This window comes from Chelonia mydas, chromosome 25 (assembly GCF_015237465.2).
Source record: "Chelonia mydas isolate rCheMyd1 chromosome 25, rCheMyd1.pri.v2, whole genome shotgun sequence".
In the NCBI taxonomy this organism is placed as follows: domain Eukaryota; kingdom Metazoa; phylum Chordata; order Testudines; family Cheloniidae; genus Chelonia; species Chelonia mydas.
In genome coordinates this window covers 7,074,527-7,094,592 of record NC_057858.1, presented here as the reverse complement: position 1 = coordinate 7,094,592, position 20,066 = coordinate 7,074,527, and the positions used below count along the sequence as shown (strand labels likewise).

General features: G+C 43.2%; 1 protein-coding gene across 15 annotated transcripts in view; it reads right to left on the bottom strand.

Moving 5' to 3' along the window:
* RFX2 (regulatory factor X2) overlaps positions 1–20,066 on the bottom strand; it is a 98,794-nt gene that overhangs the window by 33,386 nt on the left and 45,342 nt on the right. For 4 of the 15 annotated variants that reach the window (XM_037885571.2, XM_043536120.1, XM_043536121.1 and 1 more), the window contains exons 2-6: positions 19,687–19,799; positions 15,639–15,728; positions 14,781–14,860; positions 12,316–12,580; positions 4,066–4,140 (exon numbers count right to left, since the gene is read on the bottom strand). In XM_037885571.2, the coding sequence (XP_037741499.1) occupies positions 4,066–4,140; positions 12,316–12,580; positions 14,781–14,860; positions 15,639–15,728; positions 19,687–19,791 (615 nt within the window). In that variant the 5' untranslated portion in view covers positions 19,792–19,799. The remainder of the gene's footprint in view (positions 1–4,065; positions 4,141–12,315; positions 12,581–14,780; positions 14,861–15,638; positions 15,729–19,686; positions 19,800–20,066) is intronic. The other 11 variants (XM_037885575.2, XM_037885572.2, XM_043536123.1 and 8 more) reach the window with 5 other exon arrangements.

Sequence of the window (20,066 nt, the reverse complement as noted above, 5' to 3'; positions counted from 1 at the left end):
AGTATGAAGAAGTAAAACAAACCTCAACAGAATACTTAATGAACTTAATGAAAACCTCTGCAAGGTTCTCTATGACCTTAATGAAACTTTGCACAAGAAACAAAGAAAGCAACTAAGCCCTAGCTAATACTATAATTGTTACTCGCTAACAACTTCCCTGGGGAGCTAGTTTCCTTGTTAGAGAGACACTCAGGGCCACACCGAGATTTTGGAAGCCCAGGGCAAAAATCTGACACTGAGCCCTCCCGCAGCCCTTCAAAAAAAATTACCACTAAGGGGAGGCCTCCAGGGAGGACAGGGTGGAGAGTGAGCTCCCTCCACAGTGACAGCTCCTGGTCTATAAGTCTGGGCCCAGCTCCCCGCTCCAGGCATTGCAGCATAGTGCAGGGGGTTGCTGTACCACTCAGGTTTGGCCCAGATGTCCACCCCCCATCATGATGGGGGGGTAGACAGGCCAAATGTGAGTGGTGCTGTGACTCTGTGCACCAAGTTGCAATACCATTTGGTTTGGGGACCCTCTAAAATAGGGGGCCCAAGGCAAACTACCAAGAGAAAAATGCAATCCTTGCTCATGTTACTAACAGTGCTTGGAATAATCAAATCAAAGTTTTAAAAAATCTATTTTTATTTGCATGATTTATGCCAAGTTAACTTTTTCCCAGTCCATTCAGCTTGGACAGACCGTTGCCTCCTTTTGCCTTTCACTTTCTGAGTCTCATGCACAAGCCCAATGCTGTTGTATTCGGGTTTCTAACAGCAGGGTTGCAAACACTAAGATGTATACACGTTTTCATGAAAAACACGTATACATATTAGGTTTTGTAAAAACTTATTTATAACAGAACCTAAATAAAACTACAGACAATTTAAAGAAACCCTTCGTTCTTGTTCTTTACTTGTACACTGTAAAGTAATTCCATTTAACATAGAACAGAAACAGCAACGGTTTGTTCATGAGAAGGAAAAAGGAAACTCAAACCAGCTAGTTACTTTATCTACTCTACCAGGGATTTCAAAAGGACATGCTTGCAGCAGGACATGCTTGCAAGGAAGCTAGCAAAGGATTTTTGATTCAGAGATTTATTTTATTTTATTTTTAATGCTGGAAGTCAGAAGCATTTTTGCCTCCACACAGAAAAAAAGAGGAGCCTGCCTGTTGTAATGGACATTTAAATCGTCACCAGACACAGCTGGGTAGCCTGAGTTTCTGACCCTTCAGGCATTCTGTCCTCCTACAGCACTTCATAGAGTCAAAATTATGATATCAACAGGGCTCTTTAGAAATTCCCAGAAATACTAGAAGAGATTCAGTGCTGCCAACTCCCATGATTTTATTGCAGGTCTCACGATTTTTGGTGTTTTATCTTAAAGCCCCAGTTCCTGGAATTATGTGATTAAAAAAAATGAAAGCTGAGATTCTCCTGTAAAGTAAGTTTCTAGCCCTGTGGTTGCAGAAATAAGCTTAAAAATGAGACTCCTAAAGGTTCAAACCGAAAAATCAAACAAAAAGAATCAATTTTAAAAAATAAATAAATCTAATGATTGTTTAAAGCAATCGCATACTTTTTGAACACTTGGGGAAGGCAATACTGAAGATTTCTTATAAAATGTGATCAAACAGAACACTGACTACAATAACTCAAAAATAAAGTTGATATACTTGAAAAAAACTGGTAGTTATTTTCTGGTGAAATTCACCTAGTGCAGAATAGCCAGGCCTGGCCCCAGGCTCCAGAATGAATGCTGTTCTACTCAGAGACATGACTATTTTAAAAATTGGTCAGAGTGGGATTCCACATTTATTGCAATATTCTTCCACATCAAAATGTTCTCACGGTGACAAGTGTGTATTTTTCCTATTGCCAGGTCATCTAAACCATCCTGTGCTCTAACAGCCGGGTTATTTCCAATTTATGCACCATCATCAATAAGGCTGACTCTTTTCAGAGTAGCAGCCGTGTTAGTCTGTATCCGCAGAAAGAATAGGAGGACTTGTGGCACCTTAGAGACTAACCAATTTATTTGAGCATGAGCTTTCGTGAGCTACAGCTCACTTCATCAGATGCATGCTGACTCTGTACAGCAAATGTTCCCATAGTCTCATCTGTGCTGCTCTTCGGTGGAGTTGTACACGTGTAACCATGAATATAATCTGATGACACAGGAATTTGAAGGCCTGATCCTGCAAGGTGCTAAGCGATCTCAATTTCCATGGACTCAAATGAGAGTTGAGGGTGCTCAGGGCCGAAAGGGTGGAGTTCAGCACCTCGAGGGATTGGACAATTCAATTAACAGTTTCGTTGACGTGTGAACCAAAAAGATGTCCGGTTCACTACAGCAGAGCTGTGCTAGTTCTCCACGGCAGGGGCGTAGCCAAAGGTGGGCCTGGATGGGCCGCAGCCCACCCACTTAGCATCCAGGCCCACCCCCCAGCCCCAGCTCTGATCCAGCCCCAGCTTGCCCCACTCTGCCCGCCTGCCCAGTGCTCCAGCTGCGGAGTGGAGTTGGGGGGCGGGAGCTTGCCCCATTCTGCCCACCCGGTGCTCCTGTGGGCAGCGGGGGAGCGTGGTTGGGGGCTTGCCCCACTCCGCCCACCTGCCCAGCGCTCCAGCTGGGGAGCAGGGTTGGGTGCTTGCCCTGTTCTGCCCGCCCAGCACTCCTGCCAGGGAGCGGGGTCGGGTCATGGGAGCTTGCCCCACTCCACCCAGCACTCCAGCTGGGGAGCGGGGTCGGGGGCTTGCCCTGCTCTGCCTGCCCGACGTTCCAGCTGGGGAGCGGGGCAAGCCCTGCGCCCCAACCCCGCTCTCCAGCGGGAGCACCAGGTGGAGACGCCCATCTTTCTGGGGCCCCCGCAATTGGCTGGGACCCCTGGGCACACCTCTTTGGCCCAGTGGCTAATCCGCCAGTGGGAGGAGGTCGAGCTTCAGGTGACCCCAGGGTGACAGAGGAATCCTGCCGCTTGGGGAGCCAGGCCCGGCATGCCATTGCTGCTGCAGAGCGGCATCTCCTCCCAGAACTGGGTGTGCGCCTGGGGCCCCAGAGGTCCCCTGGCCAGAGCATCCATCGCCCCCACAACCCCAAGGCCGGCTGGAGGTGGTGGGGGGAGGCGGGCCCCGATCCCTCTTTCCCCCTGTCACTGCCCTCCTGCCCATCCAATGTTGGGGCCCACCCAAATGTTCCATCTTGGCTACGCCACTGCTCCAGAGCTGGTGGGGGGTAGTTATTCTTTTGTTCCCCAACAGGGTCAAAGATCTGACTTTAAATGCACAGAGAGACCAGGACTGTGGGAAAAGGTGTCATTTTATACCATGACTTTTCAGTGTAAAACCACACTTGGGGCCTGATCCAAAGTCCACTGAATTCAATGGGAACCTTCCTATTGACTTCAGCACGGTTTGGATTAGAGCCTTTTAGCCCCACATAATTATGTGCTTAAAAATTACGCTTTGCGGGATCAAGGCCTGAAGACAAAACACAGAAGACCTTGTATAGACCCAGAAGACGGGGGTGAATTTCACCCAAAGCAAAGAAATGGTTGCTATCAGTATGAAATGGAAAGGTCCAGCAAGTGGGTTTAGCATAGCTTTGCAACAGTCAAGGCCTTTCCTGGCTATAGAAAGAAGAAATACAGGCTCACGCACTCCAAGACACAGACACACACAGTATGCTTTTGTTACACAGGTGTAGGGGACATCTGTTACGATTCACTACAGAGTGTTGCTGCAGAGCCTTACAAAACTGTTTTCCAGCAAACTTCCAGTGAAGGGAGACAAAACTCTCAATGCATTTACCTAAGTGCCTGCAGTTTCCATTTCAAGGCAGATTAAATAAACAAATATGGGGCAGAGACAGATAACAGAATCCAGAGCATCTTGACAAACAAACATAAAAACCATTGCAGGCTTTTGCACACTATTGTTTCTATGGACAGGGCTGCCATGGGGAGTGCAGGCAACCAAACCCTAGGCTGCTTTGATTTGCCCAGATTAGCTGGTGTACAAAACGTCTATAAATAATGCTCCTAACAAAGCAGGGAATAGGTTGTAAAGTCCAATAGTAACTTACATGGCTGTTGAGCAAACTGCTTTTGTGTGATGTAATCCCTTCATTTTTTTGTAGGTTTTCAATCGCCATTTCAAGCTAAAGAAAATGTGCACGAGAAAAAAGAAAAGAAAGGAAATCAGATAGTTAGCAACAGCCAAGATTTGTCTTTATTAATAATCTGAATAATGATTAATGCTTTCTATAAACAGGCTCATGACAAAGATGCAAGGTAGATGAGATACAGTCCTTATGGGCTGAAGGTGCAGCAAAGAAATGTTATTGTAACACATGCAAACTAACTGTGCAGCCAGGACACACATTAAGGATGAAAGAACGGCGCGAGGATCATTTCAGAACTTGCGTTTTAAATTCCCTGTTATTAAAGAAATGTCTATGTCTTTCCCCTTTTCTGCTACAAATATAGTGAATCACTCCTCCAAAAATTCTCATTGGTAGCAATGAGCTATTGCATGTCTAAATAGAGAACCACATAAAGATGGTGCATTTTATCATCAGACCCATCTCTGTGAAACCCAAATGAATAGCTTTGGTTATTAGCATTTCCTAAATTACTAATAGAAACAACAAACAAATTAATAGTAGTTGAACAAAGTACTGAATGCAGCAGAGCGACTACAGATAATGCACTAATGGGCATAAGGTGTCACTCTAAAATCATACAGCCTTGCGGTATGCCATATTGTATCTTACTGGCTAAACAGAAGTGGGCCTTGTCAGTAGCTGGATGCCAGACCTCCGTGTGCTGAAAGCCTTTCACTACGGGGCACTCTCCCCTTTGAACCAGAGTTGCAGAATGGTGTCAGCCCTTGGGTGAGAGTTTAAACCAATGTCTCAGCCATCCATGGTCATGATCTCATGGCACTCTACCCGACAGATATTCCACCTTGAGTATTTACATTCTGCGGGCCTTGATCTCCATGCACATTCGATTAAAGAAGTTATCCTTCATTTCCTCATTTAATACACTGCTGTGTAGTGTTGCTGGCTTCAAACCAATGGCGGGGGAGCCCCTTTAGACAGTCAGTAGTAAAGCATTCAGCATGAAATCTGCTATGTAATTATAGGTGACTATTATTAAGCTCAAGAACAGGCAGACCCCCAATAGTGGACGTAGAGGCCAAGGCACCTTTCATTGTCAGAGCTGCTCCTTTTGGCGATGGCAGTCTAGTCAGCAATAGACTGTTCTGTCTGTATAGCAGCTTAGCAGTTTTCGTTTTGTTACTTAAAGGTGTATTTTGCTTTTCCCACCACAGGCAGCAGAGGAGCCCAAATCTCCTAGAGCATTTTTTCTGAGCATTCCTGCAAGGGGACACCCCAACCAGGTGGCAAAATTCTTCAGGATTTGGGGAAGGAAAACAATATTTTAATCAGTATTTCCCAACTGATGGGTCGCAACACCCAGAGAAGTTACCAAAGGCAAATATGGGGGGGTCATGAGGCACTGAAAAATTTGTTACAATCTAAAGAAATAAAATCTTGTTCCCTCCTCTCCCTTGCCCTTCAAGGCCAAGTACTATCTGTCAGTCTCTCAAAATACATACAAATGATACGCTAAGACCTGGACAGAGGGCTCTTGGATCTTCCGCAACAACTGGTGACCTTGGTAACAGAGGGATGCAGCTCCCTGAGCTGTATAAGCTGTCAGTGACAGAGGGCACTGGTTGTTTACAAGTGAAGCAAATAAGACCCAAGCTTAGGTCTTGGCAAGTATACACCCTCCAGTTCCCCGCCTACATGCACAGTAGTAGAGAAGGCCTAAGCAACTCATTATTCGTGGCTAGGGCCCTACCAAATTCATGGTCCATTTTGGTCAATTTCGTGGTCATAGGATTTTAAAAATCATAAATGTCATTATCTCAGCTATTTAAATCTGAAATTTCGCAGTGTTGTAATTGTACACAAGGAGTTGTGTGGGGGTCGCAAGGTTATTGTAGGGGGGGTTGCGGTACCACTACCCTTCATTCTGCGCTGCTGCCTTCAGAGCTGGGCGGCTGGAGAGCGGCGGCTGCTGGTTGGGATCCCAGCTCTGAAGGCAGAGCTGCCCCCAGCAGCAGCGCAGAAGGATGGCCTGGTATGGTATTGTCACCCTTAATTCTGCGCTGTTGCCTGCAGGGTGCTTCTTTCAGAACTGGGTGCCTGGCCAACAGCTGCCACTCTCCAGCCTCCAAGCTCTGAAGGCAGCGCAGAAGTAAGGGTGGCAATACCACAATCCCCTAAAATAACCTTGCAATCCCCCTGCAACTCCCTTTTGGGTCAGGACCCCCAGTTTGAGAAACACTGGTCTCCCCTGTGAAATCTGTGTAGCATAGGGTAAAAGCACACAAAAGACCAGATTTCATGGTCCGTGACGCGTTACTCATGGCCTTGAATTTGGTAGGGCCCTATTCATGGCCCATTAGTGGAGATGGGATAAGAAGGCACACATTGGCGTAATAACTAATAACACACATCCAGGTAAGAGGTATCATTAACAAATTCTCTTTCCCAAAAGTGAGTTGGCCAAGACGGCCCATATACTGCACCTGCCACCATTTAGCAGACGTATGGTACAGAGAATTCTACAGGATCACCCCTGCAGAGCATCGCTGGTTTGAAGCTGCAGGTGTAAGTGTTACCATGTTGCCGACAGCCCACTTGCTCCATTTGTTGCCTTGCATTTGTTATCCGAATGGAGATCACCCTGCTTATGGTCTCCTTTATATATGTTAGCTTACTCCCTATACTGCAGTTTATAGTGTGACCCACTGCATGCTAGAAGGTGGCCATAAGGTAAAGTAGAACAATACCCATTTTCAAAGCCTAAATCTGCCAGAGCCCTAAATGAGTGGAATGGATCTGGTTACTTCAGTAGCCAAAGAAGTGGTTTCCACAATGTCTGTGCCTAGGTGTTGTCCCCTCCCTCCTGTACACTAACCTGCAGAATAAATTCCTTTGTTTCCACTCAGGAAATAGTCAGTGACATACAATACAAAGTATTCAGGTTACGGTGCTCCTTAGCTTAACAAGATAATATCTAGCTCAAAAAAGGGCCAGTTTCAAGGAACTAAGAAACATCTCCAGCATCCTGTGATAACTGGGAAGAACCAAAACTCATCAGCACAGGCAGACTGCTGATGTAGCCTTGAGGAAATCTGTCAAAATGTCATAGGGAGACACCGTTTCCTTCCCCTGTTCAAGACAGGGAGACAGCGGAGCATCTGCATTGTGTATGCACCCACATAATGCAGAGACAAGCAGCAAGTCTCTCTCATAGGCATGCAGTGATAAACACAGCCCTAAAGAAGTGTGAATGCTACGTTTTATATCCCCCCACAAAAAAAGAAGAGGCTGGTAGGAAGTGCCTAGATATATTTACAGCCCCACATTAAGGTGGGTCCTTTTAATCAGAATGACAACAGCCCCGCCGCCACGATTTGCTACTTTAGTGGAAGGGACACTGAAGTTTGGGCAACTCGAAATATCAATTGCTTTGGGCTGACACAGGGCTTTTGTAGCTAAAGCAGCGTTTCTCAAATGCCACCGTGGCTGCATGTGGCCACCAGGGGCTTTTCTTGCGGCCACAGCCTCCTGGGCTGGGGGCGGGAGGGCAGCAAAGTAATGGCTCCTCCCCTGGGGCTGCCTGCAGGGATTGGTCCCTATCCCCTTCTGGAGCCACAAACACTGTAGGAACAGGCAATCAGTGAGAGTTCCCCACCTTCCCAGGGGTGGTGCAGCTCAGGCTTCAGGCTTCTGCCCTGGAGTGGTGGGCAGGGCGTGGCTCTGTCCCCAGCCACAGGGTTTGGGGCGCCACCCCCAGACTCACCCCCCAGCATCACCTCAACCCCCACTGCCTCCTCCAGACCCTCGTTGCCCCTGGCCCCTCTGCCTCCTTACCCACCTCCTCATCCAGGGCTTACTTTGTCCCCCAGCATGCTAGGGCTGAGTAAGTCTGCTGTGAAAAGTGCTATTAACAAATACACAAATATCACTTTTCACAGTAGCAGAATTATTAACTAGCAATCTAAAAAAAATCAAAACATGCAAAGCACTTTATTTTTGTTTCTATTCTGTTTAGGTCCAGTAAAAAGCAGAGACAACTGCACATTATTTGTATTATTGAGTCTGCAAAAAAGCCTACATAAATAAATTACAATGATCTGGATATGTCTATGTGCATATGTATTTGTTTTTCCTAAAGTTAATTAAGTATTTTAGGAAAAATTCTCAGGGCGGCCACCAGCAAGAGTTGGTGGCCGCACGCTGAGGCCGCCAAAAATATGTTGTGTAAGGTAATGTGGTTCAGCAGAGCACCTTAAGAAACTCAGCTGCTGTATCTTTCCCTCCCTCCATCCCAGCTTTAGCCCAGGACAGAGAGGAACTAGATCTTTGTTATTTAACAAGAAAGGTCAACCGGCAAGCCAGAGACATGCATTATTTAAGATTTTGCTGGTTCACGTCATGAACACTGGTGTACAAGGTGACAACAGTTCAATATTAACTGTTACTCACCAATTGGTGGAGAGTAAAAATGGGTACAAACCCGTTTCCTGAGCAAAGAGCTAAAATCATCTGGATTACTGGGGCTCAGAAAGGACCAGAGGAAGAGAAAGGTTCTGGGGAGCTACGGATATGAAAACATCAGGCTGTCCTGCCTCTGGACATCTGATTACACACACACCCTCTCCTAGCACAGACATCACAAACACCCCTCTCCTAGAATAGGCATCATCATATGACTTCATATCAGTCCTACTTCTCAGCCCATTTGGTAGTGCTGCTAGCTATAGACCATGGAGAAGATCATTATTCCAGCCATAATCACAGTCATACAGAGAGGTTGATAAATTCAAATTAGTTGTTACCACTCAAGAAAGAGATCTTGGAGTCATTGCGGATAGTTCTCTGAAAACATCCACTCAATGTGCAGCGGCAGTCAAAAAAGCAAACAGAATGTTGGGAATCATGAGGAAAAGGATAGATAATAAGACAGAAAATATCATGTTGCCTCTATATAAATCCATGGTACACCCACATCTTGAATACTGCATGCAGATCTGGTTCCCCATCTCAAAAAAGATATATTGGAATTGGAAAAGGTACAGAAAAGGGCAACAAAAATTATAGGAGTATGGAACAACTTCCATATGAGGAGAGATTAATAAGACTGGGACTTTTCATTCTGGAAAAGAGACGACTAAGGGGGGATATGATAGAGGTCTATAAAATCATGACTAGTATGGAGAAAGTAAATAAGGAAATGTTATTTACTCCTCATAACACAAGAAGTAGGGGTCACCAAATTGTTTTAAACTTGCTGCCTGTTAATTTAAACAAAAGGAAGTATTTCTTCACACAATGTACAGTCAACCTGTGGAACTCTTTGCCAGAGGATGTTGTGAAGGCCAAGACTATAACAGGGTTCAAAAAAGAACTAGATGCGTTCATGGAGGATAGGTCCATCAATGGCTATTAGCCAGGATGGGCAGCGATGGCGTCCCTAGCCTCTGTTTGCCAGAAGCTGGGTATCGGTGACAGGAGATGGATCACTTGACGATTACCAGTTCTGTTCATTCCCTCTGAAGCACCTGGCATTGGCCACGCCAGAAGACAGGATACTCGGCTAGATGGACCATTAGTCTGACCCAGTATGGCCATTCTTATGGGGGGCGGGCTTCGATGCTTATTTCTTTTTTAGGTTCACACAGATCTTTACTAGTAAACCCTTTGCCAGGATTTCAATAGGCTTTACCAGCAAAGATCAAGTTAAGACCAGAAACATTCCTTATGCTATCACCAGTTTGGGACTGCTGGTTCTTGACCACAGATTTTACATATGAAGATCATTTGTCCTCTCCGCTTGAATGTCTTGCTGTCGGCTTCATTCATCTCCTCTCCCAAACACTCATCTTACCCCGTTCTGTCACTGTTGACAGCACCACTCCCCTCCTGGTCTCCTCCCAGTCACCCAGGCCACACCCAAATTCTGCTGCTTCCTCCTCTTCAATATCACCATGAGCTGCCTTTTACTTTCCATCCCCACAGCTGAATCTCTTCTGCAGGGCCTCATTACATCCTATCTTCCTCTTTGGCCTCCTTAACATCCATGCTGCCCTCGCTTCAGTCTATACAAAATGTTGCAACTAAAGTCATTTTCCTTGATAATCAGTTTGATCAGGTCACTCCTTTCTTTGAATCCTTCTGCTGGCTCCTCACCTTCTACTGCAGGAAATTCAAGCTTCTTGTCATTACTTTCAGACTTCTAGGGAACTCTGTCCGCTCCACTTATTTTCACTTGTCTCACTTTGTGTTGTTCACATCTACCCTCTACACTCATTTTCCTACCTTCAACCATCCACATGAACATTTCTGCACTTTCTTCCTTGCTGCTCCATATGCAGTGCTCCCTTCCTGGGCCCATCCGCAAGGCTCCTATCCTGGCCACATTTACATCCCTTTTGAAGATCCACCTCTGCTGTGCTACCTACAGTGAATCTAGTTCACATGTATATTCACTTTTTAAAACATTATATGTTGTTTCTTCTTCCTGCTAACCTATCTTCTTGTCTATCTGTCCTTAGACGGTGAGCTATTTAGAGCAGGAATTGTTCCTGCTGGTCTGTCTCAACAGTAAGGGGCCTAAATCCTGAATGAAGCCAAAGAAGAGAGAAAGCCAAGAAAAATCCCATAACATAAGACAGCTACAGCAATTAGACCTGTTAGTGAGACGATGCTATTGACATTTAATTCTATTAAGGTTCTTGTACTGTACCCATCACCACAGTATCAGAGCACCTGACAACATGAGTAATCCCATGTTGCTCTGCAGACTAAGATACATCCCCAGGCAGGTGACAAGATCAGCACTTATTTGACTCAAAATGACAAGGACAGACATAATCAAAATAAGCAGAAGGCCCTGTATTTTGTTTTTTAAATGCATCTGAAATTAAAACTATGTATTTACACACACATACAAGCCACATAGGTGGAGTGATATCCCTGTGCTAAATGAATTCCTACTACTCCTGTCCCACCTGGCATTTACTCTAACAGCTTCCAACAATGGCTTTTCCCCCTTCATCTCAAAAACAACCTGCCGGAGAAATGTTTCCGCCTCTTTCTCCAGAAATGTGGAATTTCTCACCCAATGTCCAGAACAGGCAAAATTCAGCTGTGGATCAACAACAGCTCTTCTAGGCATGAAAATGCAAAAAATTTTAAGTCTTCTATTTCAAAACCCTGCAGGGCTAGAAATGAGAACTTTACTGGCCACATTTTCAAGAGCGTTCTCCAATTAGAGGTTCTCATTTTTCCCCAAAGTAGCAGGTGCTAGCTACATACATTTGTAACAAAGTTTACATATTTATATATACACACCCACACACACCAGCCGTTTGGAAAGGGAGATGACCGGTGTTCTAACAGGACATTAGCACCCAATTAGTACTTGCTTTTAAGACTGGAAAGTTCCAACATAACACCCCTGATATTTTTAAATATTAAAGAAAAAAAACTTTTTTATCCCATTGAGTCCAGTACAGCTGAGCTCACAGGAACTCAGCACTAGACTTCACAGGTGGAGGAACACGAAAAATATAGTCCCAATAAAATTTTTTTTTTAAACTCTAAAATATCCTGAAATTGTATTTGCTATGTGGAATAAACAGACTACATGATGGCATAGGACAGCATAAAGATTTTATCAACATGTGTTTGAGATGATCTACTTAACAAACCTATAGACCCATACATTCCAAGGCCAGAAGGATCATTGTGCTCATCTAGTCTGACCCCCTGTATGACACAGGCCACCAAACGTCCCAAAATAATTCCTAGAGCAGATCTTTTAGAAAAACATCCAATCTTGATTTAAAAATTATCAGTGATGGGGAATGCACCACGACCTTTGGGGAATTGTTCCAACAGTTAATTACCCTCACTGTTAAAAATGTACACCTTATTTCCAGACGGAATTTGTCTAACTTCAACTTCCAGCCATTGGATTGTGTTATACCTTTCTCTGCCAGAATAAAGAGCCCATTATTAAATATTTCTTCCCCATGTCTATACTTAGAGGCTGTAATCAAGTTACCCCTTAACCTCATGAGTAATGAGACATCCCAAGCTCATGCTAATAAAACACTTGCATCACACCAGCATGTGTTCTCTCCCTCTCATTCATTATATATATTACACACACAAATCTTATTTATTTTCTGAAGTCCTTACAATTCCTGGCCCTGTAGTGGCAATAGCTTCAGGGCTACATACCGTTGCTGGAGAGGAGCGTGAAGTTAGTGACAGAGAGTGTCTAGTGTTTTCCATCCCCCCATGAATGAGATAGGCTCCCGAGCTGGAGAGGATCTGACTTCCCCCAATGTCCATAGTGATGCCCACCATGCTGTGAGAGGGAATGGCTGTAGGAGAGGATGCCACTGTAGTCACCTGTGCTCCACCTCCCTGCGGTTCGAAATAGGAAGCTGCGCTGCTGGGGGCATAAATCTGAGCTTCAGTGTTGTAGGAGTAGGCGGCTCGGCTGTCAAAGGAACAATACGGTTAGGATGTGAAGCACACACGAACGGAGAGGAGCTTAAATATCTAATTTCACTCTCACACTGGGATCTTCAGTAAGTTTTTTTTAAAAGCCTTGACTCCATTGCAGACGGGATTTGCTCTACTGAAATTTAGTTCAGATATAGAAGTCAACTGACAACATTAATCTCTCTGATGACAGCCCTGAAGCAGGCCTCAAGCCAGAGCCCTTTGGAACATTTGCTTTGTCAGAGGTGGAATGTTGGGCACAGCATGACAGGGCCCAAGAAGGAGCCTTCTGACAGCCTGGCTCTTCAGAAATGAGGGAAATTTTTCAAAAACACCCAAATGAGACTGAGGCCTAGTCAACACTGAAAAATGTTTGCTACCAACAAACCCTCAGTGCAGACACAGTTTATATAAAGGCAAAAGAGGGCTTTTTCTGGTATCAATTCTAGTAAGATAAACTGGCAAAACTGCATCTATACCAGGGCTTTTTCTGGGATAGATATGTTGTTTTAAAAACACAAAAACAAAACTTCAAAACCCTAACGAACACTACTATCCTAGCAAATATTTCTATCGTAGAACTGGCCTGACGCTCCGAAGTGCCTAAGTCTCTTTTGAAAATGCGACTGATGTTTTTAAGTCATTTAGGTCTTCTGAAAATTTTACCCTTTATTGCTCAAGAATCTGCGGTAAATAGAGCTGGTTGAAATTTTCTCATCAAAATATTTTTTTTCAGTAAATATGGCCTTTTGTCCCAAAGTAAAGCTTTTGCCCAAATTTTTCATTTTGGTTGAAATGTTTCAGTTTTTCATTAAAAAACTAGAAATTGATTTTTTTTTCTCTTTTGGTTTTCCGTTGAAAAACTGAAATATTTTTTACACAAAATTGCAGGAAAAGGTTAGTTTTTTTAAAATTTCTTGCGACAAAAATTGGCTTTTTGGGAGGGATAGAGTGGGGGGGGGGGGCGGGGGACCATCTCTGATAATAAGTTTCAGGAATTGGCCAAGAAGTCTAGTGGAAGTGCCAGTGCCAGAGAATCCAATCTCAAGTTTACCCCACTAATAGCCATCATGCTCAAGAGAAGGGCAAGATGGGTAAGAACCAATGTCATCTATACTCAGAGCAACATTGAGACCCAGGGTCTCTACTCTTACAAGTCTGTCCAGCAGGGCACCCTCGCATGATGTGGAACAAATACAAGGTAATGCAATATGAATGCACTGCATGAAGATATTTCTTGGGCTAAGAGAGTTGTTTTGGCCCTTGTTACGGTCCAGCACCACAGAAACACAGAACAGGTAGCAACCCACAATTCCCAGGGGGAAGGACACAAAGAGGCTTTCAAGTGGAAAAGAGAAAACCCTAGAAAGAACCTTCCTTCCAATTAGAATGGTCTCTCATTTATGTGGAGTTTCCATTTTTAAAACCCCAGCTCCCTAACAGATACAAAAGGGTTTGGAGAAGGAATATAGGATCCGCTTACATAGGGCATGTCTACACTTATCGGTAGATCGGCACTGCTGCAATTGATGCAGCGAGCGTCGATTTAGTGGGTCTGGTGAAGACATGCTAAATCAATGGGAGAGCACTCTCCCATCGATGTGCGTACTCTGCCTCCCGAGAAGCGTAAGGGAAGTTGATGGGAGACGTTCTATCAACACAACACAGGGGAGCCACCGTGGTAAGTGGATCTAACAACATCGACTTCAGTTACGTGATTCATGTAACTGAAGTTGAGTAAGTTAGATCGATTTGACGCAGTAGTGTAGACCAGCCCATAGAGTGAGCTCCATGTGGTTTAGGGTGGGATCTCCTCACACACACACACACACACACACACACACACACACACACACACAATGCCTCCAGCATCAAAGAAGCAGTATTAAACACCCATTAAACAGGGTAGTGCGTGCTGCTTCTCCTCTTGCTCACTCTCCCCTTTATGGCAGCTACTGCCTGCAGCAGCACTAGAATGGAGCAAACCTTGTTACGGGGCAAATGTAAGGACTGACACTGTCCCAAGCTGCAAGGTGGGTGTATGAAGTGGAGAATAAGGCTTTTTGTGTACTCTCTCTCCACCTTTCAGGGCAGACACAATTGTGCTCTGTCTCTCAAAGAAAGCAAAATGAACTTTTACATCTGTCAGGCTGGCATTTATTAGCCCTAGTAATGTGAATGACAGAGACTCTTACATGGTTCCATTGGTGTAGACAGCCTCTCCTCCTTCCACATACTGGACCTGGGTTGGGTACACATGCTGCACAGTTTGCACCTGAAACACGTGACAATGCTGGGTTTATAGATGAATTATTGACAAGCAGTAATGGATGACACTACACACACAAGCAATTAGCATTTAAAAGGGCACTCAAAGCTGTTTAAGAATGAATATTAATGTTTAACTTTCTATTTGTCCTATTTTTGGAATGTATTTATTTTTTTAAAGGCCTCATTTTTTAAGATTTGACATCAACGTTCACACAACTAAGATACACATGGGCAATTCTTTGCACAAACAACACTGTTCTCATACCCATCCGTTCCGTACATGCAAACACACACTTCGTCAGCACAACTACTTGTTTGGGCCTACTATGTGAATGCAAGTCAGGATTGTTTTAAAAAATCATTGGCTCTAGACAGTAATCTTTACAGAAGAGTGCAATAAATTATTTTTTAATATTTATAAAAATAATTTTAAAATAAATCTCTCCCTAGACTCTATAAAGTGAAACCTGATGCAAGACAGGTGCCTAGGAGAATTTGATTTTAAACCTTAAACAACCTTGAGAGAGTCTCCTTTATCATCAATCTAAAATAAGGAATAATCACGTGAAAGGACAGAGGAAATGGCTCTCCCTGCCATCTCAAGTTCTCTGGTCAGACACCGTTGTAGAAAAAAATCCACATTTTAATTGATTAAAGAGATAGCCTATATAGTTTCGAGCAGCCCATGCTGGACATGTGGGTAAGGGAAGGGCTGCAGGTTGTGTTTGCTTTCAAGTGACTGAACGGCAATAGCATTTGGTCCCCCACTCCATTGATATTACCTGCTGTGAGACCTGCTGAACTCTGGGAATGGAGATCTGCTGCATCTGTGCTCCTTTGGGAGAAGAGCTTGTTGTTTGAACCAAAATCCTCTGAAAAAAAAAAAAAAAAAAGAGAAATGTGCATTTAGATCCAGTGTTACAGTTGGACCCAGAACACCCCATTCTGGCTAGGCCATTTCCTGCAATACACACACTAGAGGATTTGCTCCAGATCCCCAAATACAGGCAGCAGCTCCACCATACTTTATGGCTACCCACACACACTCCCTCTCATTAAAGCCTCCACACATATTCCATTTAGTCTAAACTACAGTTAAATTGGGCATGGGCCCAAACCCAATACTTTAAACTTGGGGAGAGCTCAGATGTGGATCCAAATGGTTTGGCTGGGCCCATCTTTAAGTAAAACTTGGTTTAAGCAGCCACCCCAGGGAATAGCAGAAACTGGTTGCTTAGTAAAAGCAGGTCTTAAAACAAAAGGTCAACCACAACTATTGTGGAAAATCTCTGCATCTTTCCCCATGCCTGCATTTCTCCTATGCAGGGAAAACTCTTCAGAAGCTGCTACTCCAGGCCACTACCCTTTTTCAAAGTTCACTTCTGCCATAATCCCTACAAGGAACAAAGCAAATACATTTATTGATCTCCATTCAGTGCCATGATGAGCACTAACCCCGTCTGAATTCTCTCTTTTCAGATGTAGAGCCAATAACATTAAATTGAAATGCCATTTTTAATTCTGGATCCTTGAAGCCATTATTGCATAATTTGCCATGTTCAAACAACCCCATCGTACACTAATGTCAAAGCTGATTTTCCTACTGCTTCTTTTAATTTTTTCTCTCTTGTTATTCGCTTGCAGAATCTAGAAGTGGGTCTGCAAGTTTAAGTCTGTCTGGAGGAGACTGTCCAGGACAAATTGCTTCAATCACTTCTTCAAATTGCTCTTTTTGTGCTACATTAAAGGTGATGTTAGCATAAAAGAATTTGATAAGAAGTTGAAACCTTTAAGTCTTTGCCTTTCAGTTGTTCTTAATGGCATAATCACAGATTGACCTGTGACATATTTGGACTGTTGATGATGAACAGAGATTGCTTTAGAAAGAAACTAATGTTGAAGAGCTGCTGGAAGGCCTGGAAGAGGAATGTAAATTTTTAGTGTGGGTATCTTTCGATGACATTTGTGGCATCCAAAATCGATGTTCCAGGATCAAACTAAATATTCTGCTCCACCAGAGCAATATTCTGCTATTCCTTTAATAAGCAATGGTTCTTCAGGGTCAAATGGGCCACTAAATTAATCTGAATAAACTGATTTACTAGACTTTTTCAAGAGAAGCATGATTCTTTTCTATCTTGCTGCTGGACTTTTGCAGAAGTTTACATTTTACTTAAGAAGAGTCATCTGTTTTCATTACTTCACTCTACACAAACACTTGATTCATACAGAAGGGATCAGTAGATCATCTAGTCTGACCTGCTGCATATCAGGGCCATTACATTTCACCCAGTTACCCCTGTGTTGAGCCCAATAATGTGTGTTTGAATAAGGCATAACGTACATATGGCTAAAGTATACCTTCCAGAAAGGCATCCAGTCTTAATCTGAAGACATTAAGAAATGGAGAATCCACCACTTCCCTTGGTAACTTGTTCCAACGATTAATCACCTTCATCAATTTCTATCTTATTTATCGTTTGAATTTGTCTGGCTTCAGCTTTCAGCTACTGGTTCTTGTTCTACCCTTCTCTGCTAGACTAAAGAGCCCGTTAGCACCCTGTATTTTCTCCTGGTGAAGGCATTTATACACTAATCTTGTCACTTCATTCTTTTTGATAAACTAAAGAGACTGAACTCTGCGGTCTCTAAGACCTTTTCTCTAGCCCCCAAATAATTTTTGTGGCTCTTTTTTTCCCATCCCCTCTCATTTTTCAAAATCCTTTTTAAAATATGGACAGCGAAAGTGTAAACAGTACTGGTCTCACCAATGCCATATAGAGAGGTAAAATCGCCTCCCTACTCCGACTTACTATTCCCCTCTTAATTCACTGAAGGACCACATTAGCCCTTTTTGCCTCAGCATCACACTGGGAGCTCATGTTCAGTTGCTTGTCCACTATCACCCCTAAATCCTGTTCTGAGTCAGTGCTTTCTAGGATACAGTTCCCCATTCTGTAGGTATGACCTGTATTCTGTGTTCCTTTGCCTTGGCTGTATTAAAACACATTTTGTTCGAACGGGCCCACAAGCGATCCAGATGGCTCTGTATGACTGCCCTGTCCTCATCATGGTTTACTACTCCCCCAGTCTGTGTGTCATCCACAAGTTTTATCAGCAGTGATTTTATATTTATTTCCACAATTGATGAAAATGGGGAAGAGTGTCGAGTCTAGTACCGATTCTTCTTTTTGATGATGATTCCCTATTGACAACTACTTTTGAGATCTGTCAGTTAGCCAGTTCTTAATCATTTTAATGTGTGCTTGATTGATATTCTACCGTGCTAATTTTTTAAATCAGAATTTTGTGTGACACTATGTCAATGCAATACAAACATTTATTATAATTTAGGCTTGAATAAAGACTGGGAGTGGATGTGTCATTACACAAAGTAAAACTATTTCCCCTTGTTTATTTCCCCTCCTACTGTCCTTGTAAACTGCTGGAAATGGCCCACCTTGATTATTACTACAAAAGGTTTCCCCCCCCCCCACCCACTCCCTGCTTTCCTGCTGGTAAATAGCTCACCTTTCCTGATCACTCTCGTTACAGTGTGTATGGTAACACCCATTGTTTCATGTTCTCTGTGTATATAAAATCTCCCCACTATATTTTCCACTGTATGCATCTGATGAAGTGAGCTGTAGCTCACGAAAGTTGATGCTCTAATAAATTTGCTAGTCTCTAAGGTGCCACAAGTCCTCCTTTTCTTTTTGCGGATACAGACTAACACAGCTGGTACTCTGAAATATATCTACGCAGTTACCTTTATCAACCAAACCTGTAATCTCAAAGAATGAGGTCAGGTTTGCTTGACAGGAGCTATTTTCCATTAAATCATTTTGACAGCATTAATTATATTCCTACCCTTTAATCGTTAGAATGAGAAACAACCTTCTGGTGAAATCAACACTGAAAATCAAAAAATACGATGAACAGGCCAATTTTATAGCAGGACCACACTCTACTCTGCAAGTTGGGCAGAGCAATTTCAAGATTCTAGCAAACCAAGTGTCCAAGCAGATCCCAGCTCCATCCACTCCCCTCTTCAACATCCAATAATAGTTGATTCTAACCACTAGCTACACCTCTCTCTCCAATCAATCACTCCATCCTTCCATCTGTTCTGCATCCTTTCTGAACAGTTATATAAAAACTTTCTCATAGTTCCCTAAGAGACATAAGTGGACCCTCAATTTTCTCATCACTTCCTTTTAATATTCTCAAATACAATTTTCATTCACAGATTGAAATTAGAACCTAATATTTCTAGTATCACAAAAACTTTCAAACATGTTATATGTATGTAAATGTGTCAAAGCAATACACACTCAAAAAGTGAAGAAAATACCTGCAAAATCACCCCCTCCCTGCCAAAAAACCCCACTATGGGTTTTTTTTCTGATTTACACACAAATTCTGCTGATTTTGATACATCTTTCAACTCCAGGAGATGCCTTTTTAAACAATGTGGTACAATTTGCAACTTTATTGCTTTTATTGACACATCAAATAACGACATCAGGACACTGCAATGGAGCAAACACCAGATTGGCAGGAAAGAGTTTTCTTGGCAACATGGCTAAATTAAAATCTAAGTCTCATGCCTTAAATCAAAGTGTGTTTTTATTACAAACATTTATATGGCATTTATCAATGTCATATCTAGGTAGGCTTCATCACCGTTTACACACACACACATGCATTCTTCAGGTTGATTTTTTAACAAAATTCTTTGAGCCAAGAGTTAAAGCATATTCTTCATTAAAATTAGGTTTATTTTCCATGGAGACAGCATTAACAGCTGTGCAGCTGTAGCAACGTTACCTGCTGGGAGGCTGGCACTGGCTGCACTACTGGAGCTTGAGCAGATGCAGAAGTACGCAGTGCCACAGACGTCGCTGAATCTGATCCACCCTCTGAATTCTGCATGCTCACTGCTAGAGAGAGCACAGAGGAGATCAGATAGAGAAGAGACAACTTTACTAATTTACAGTTCTCAAAGTAATCAGAGTCCAAAAGAATAAAATCCCAGTAGAAGGTCTATGACCTGTCAGAGAAAGGTAACTACCACCCTACTTGGAGGATTCTTTTTAGTTTTGGTTCTAATATTACTGCTGTATTATATTAAGATAAATTTACACAGTTGTTCCACAGAAAGAGAAGGAAAGGGAAGGAGCAGAAAATATGTTTCTGAATATAAATAT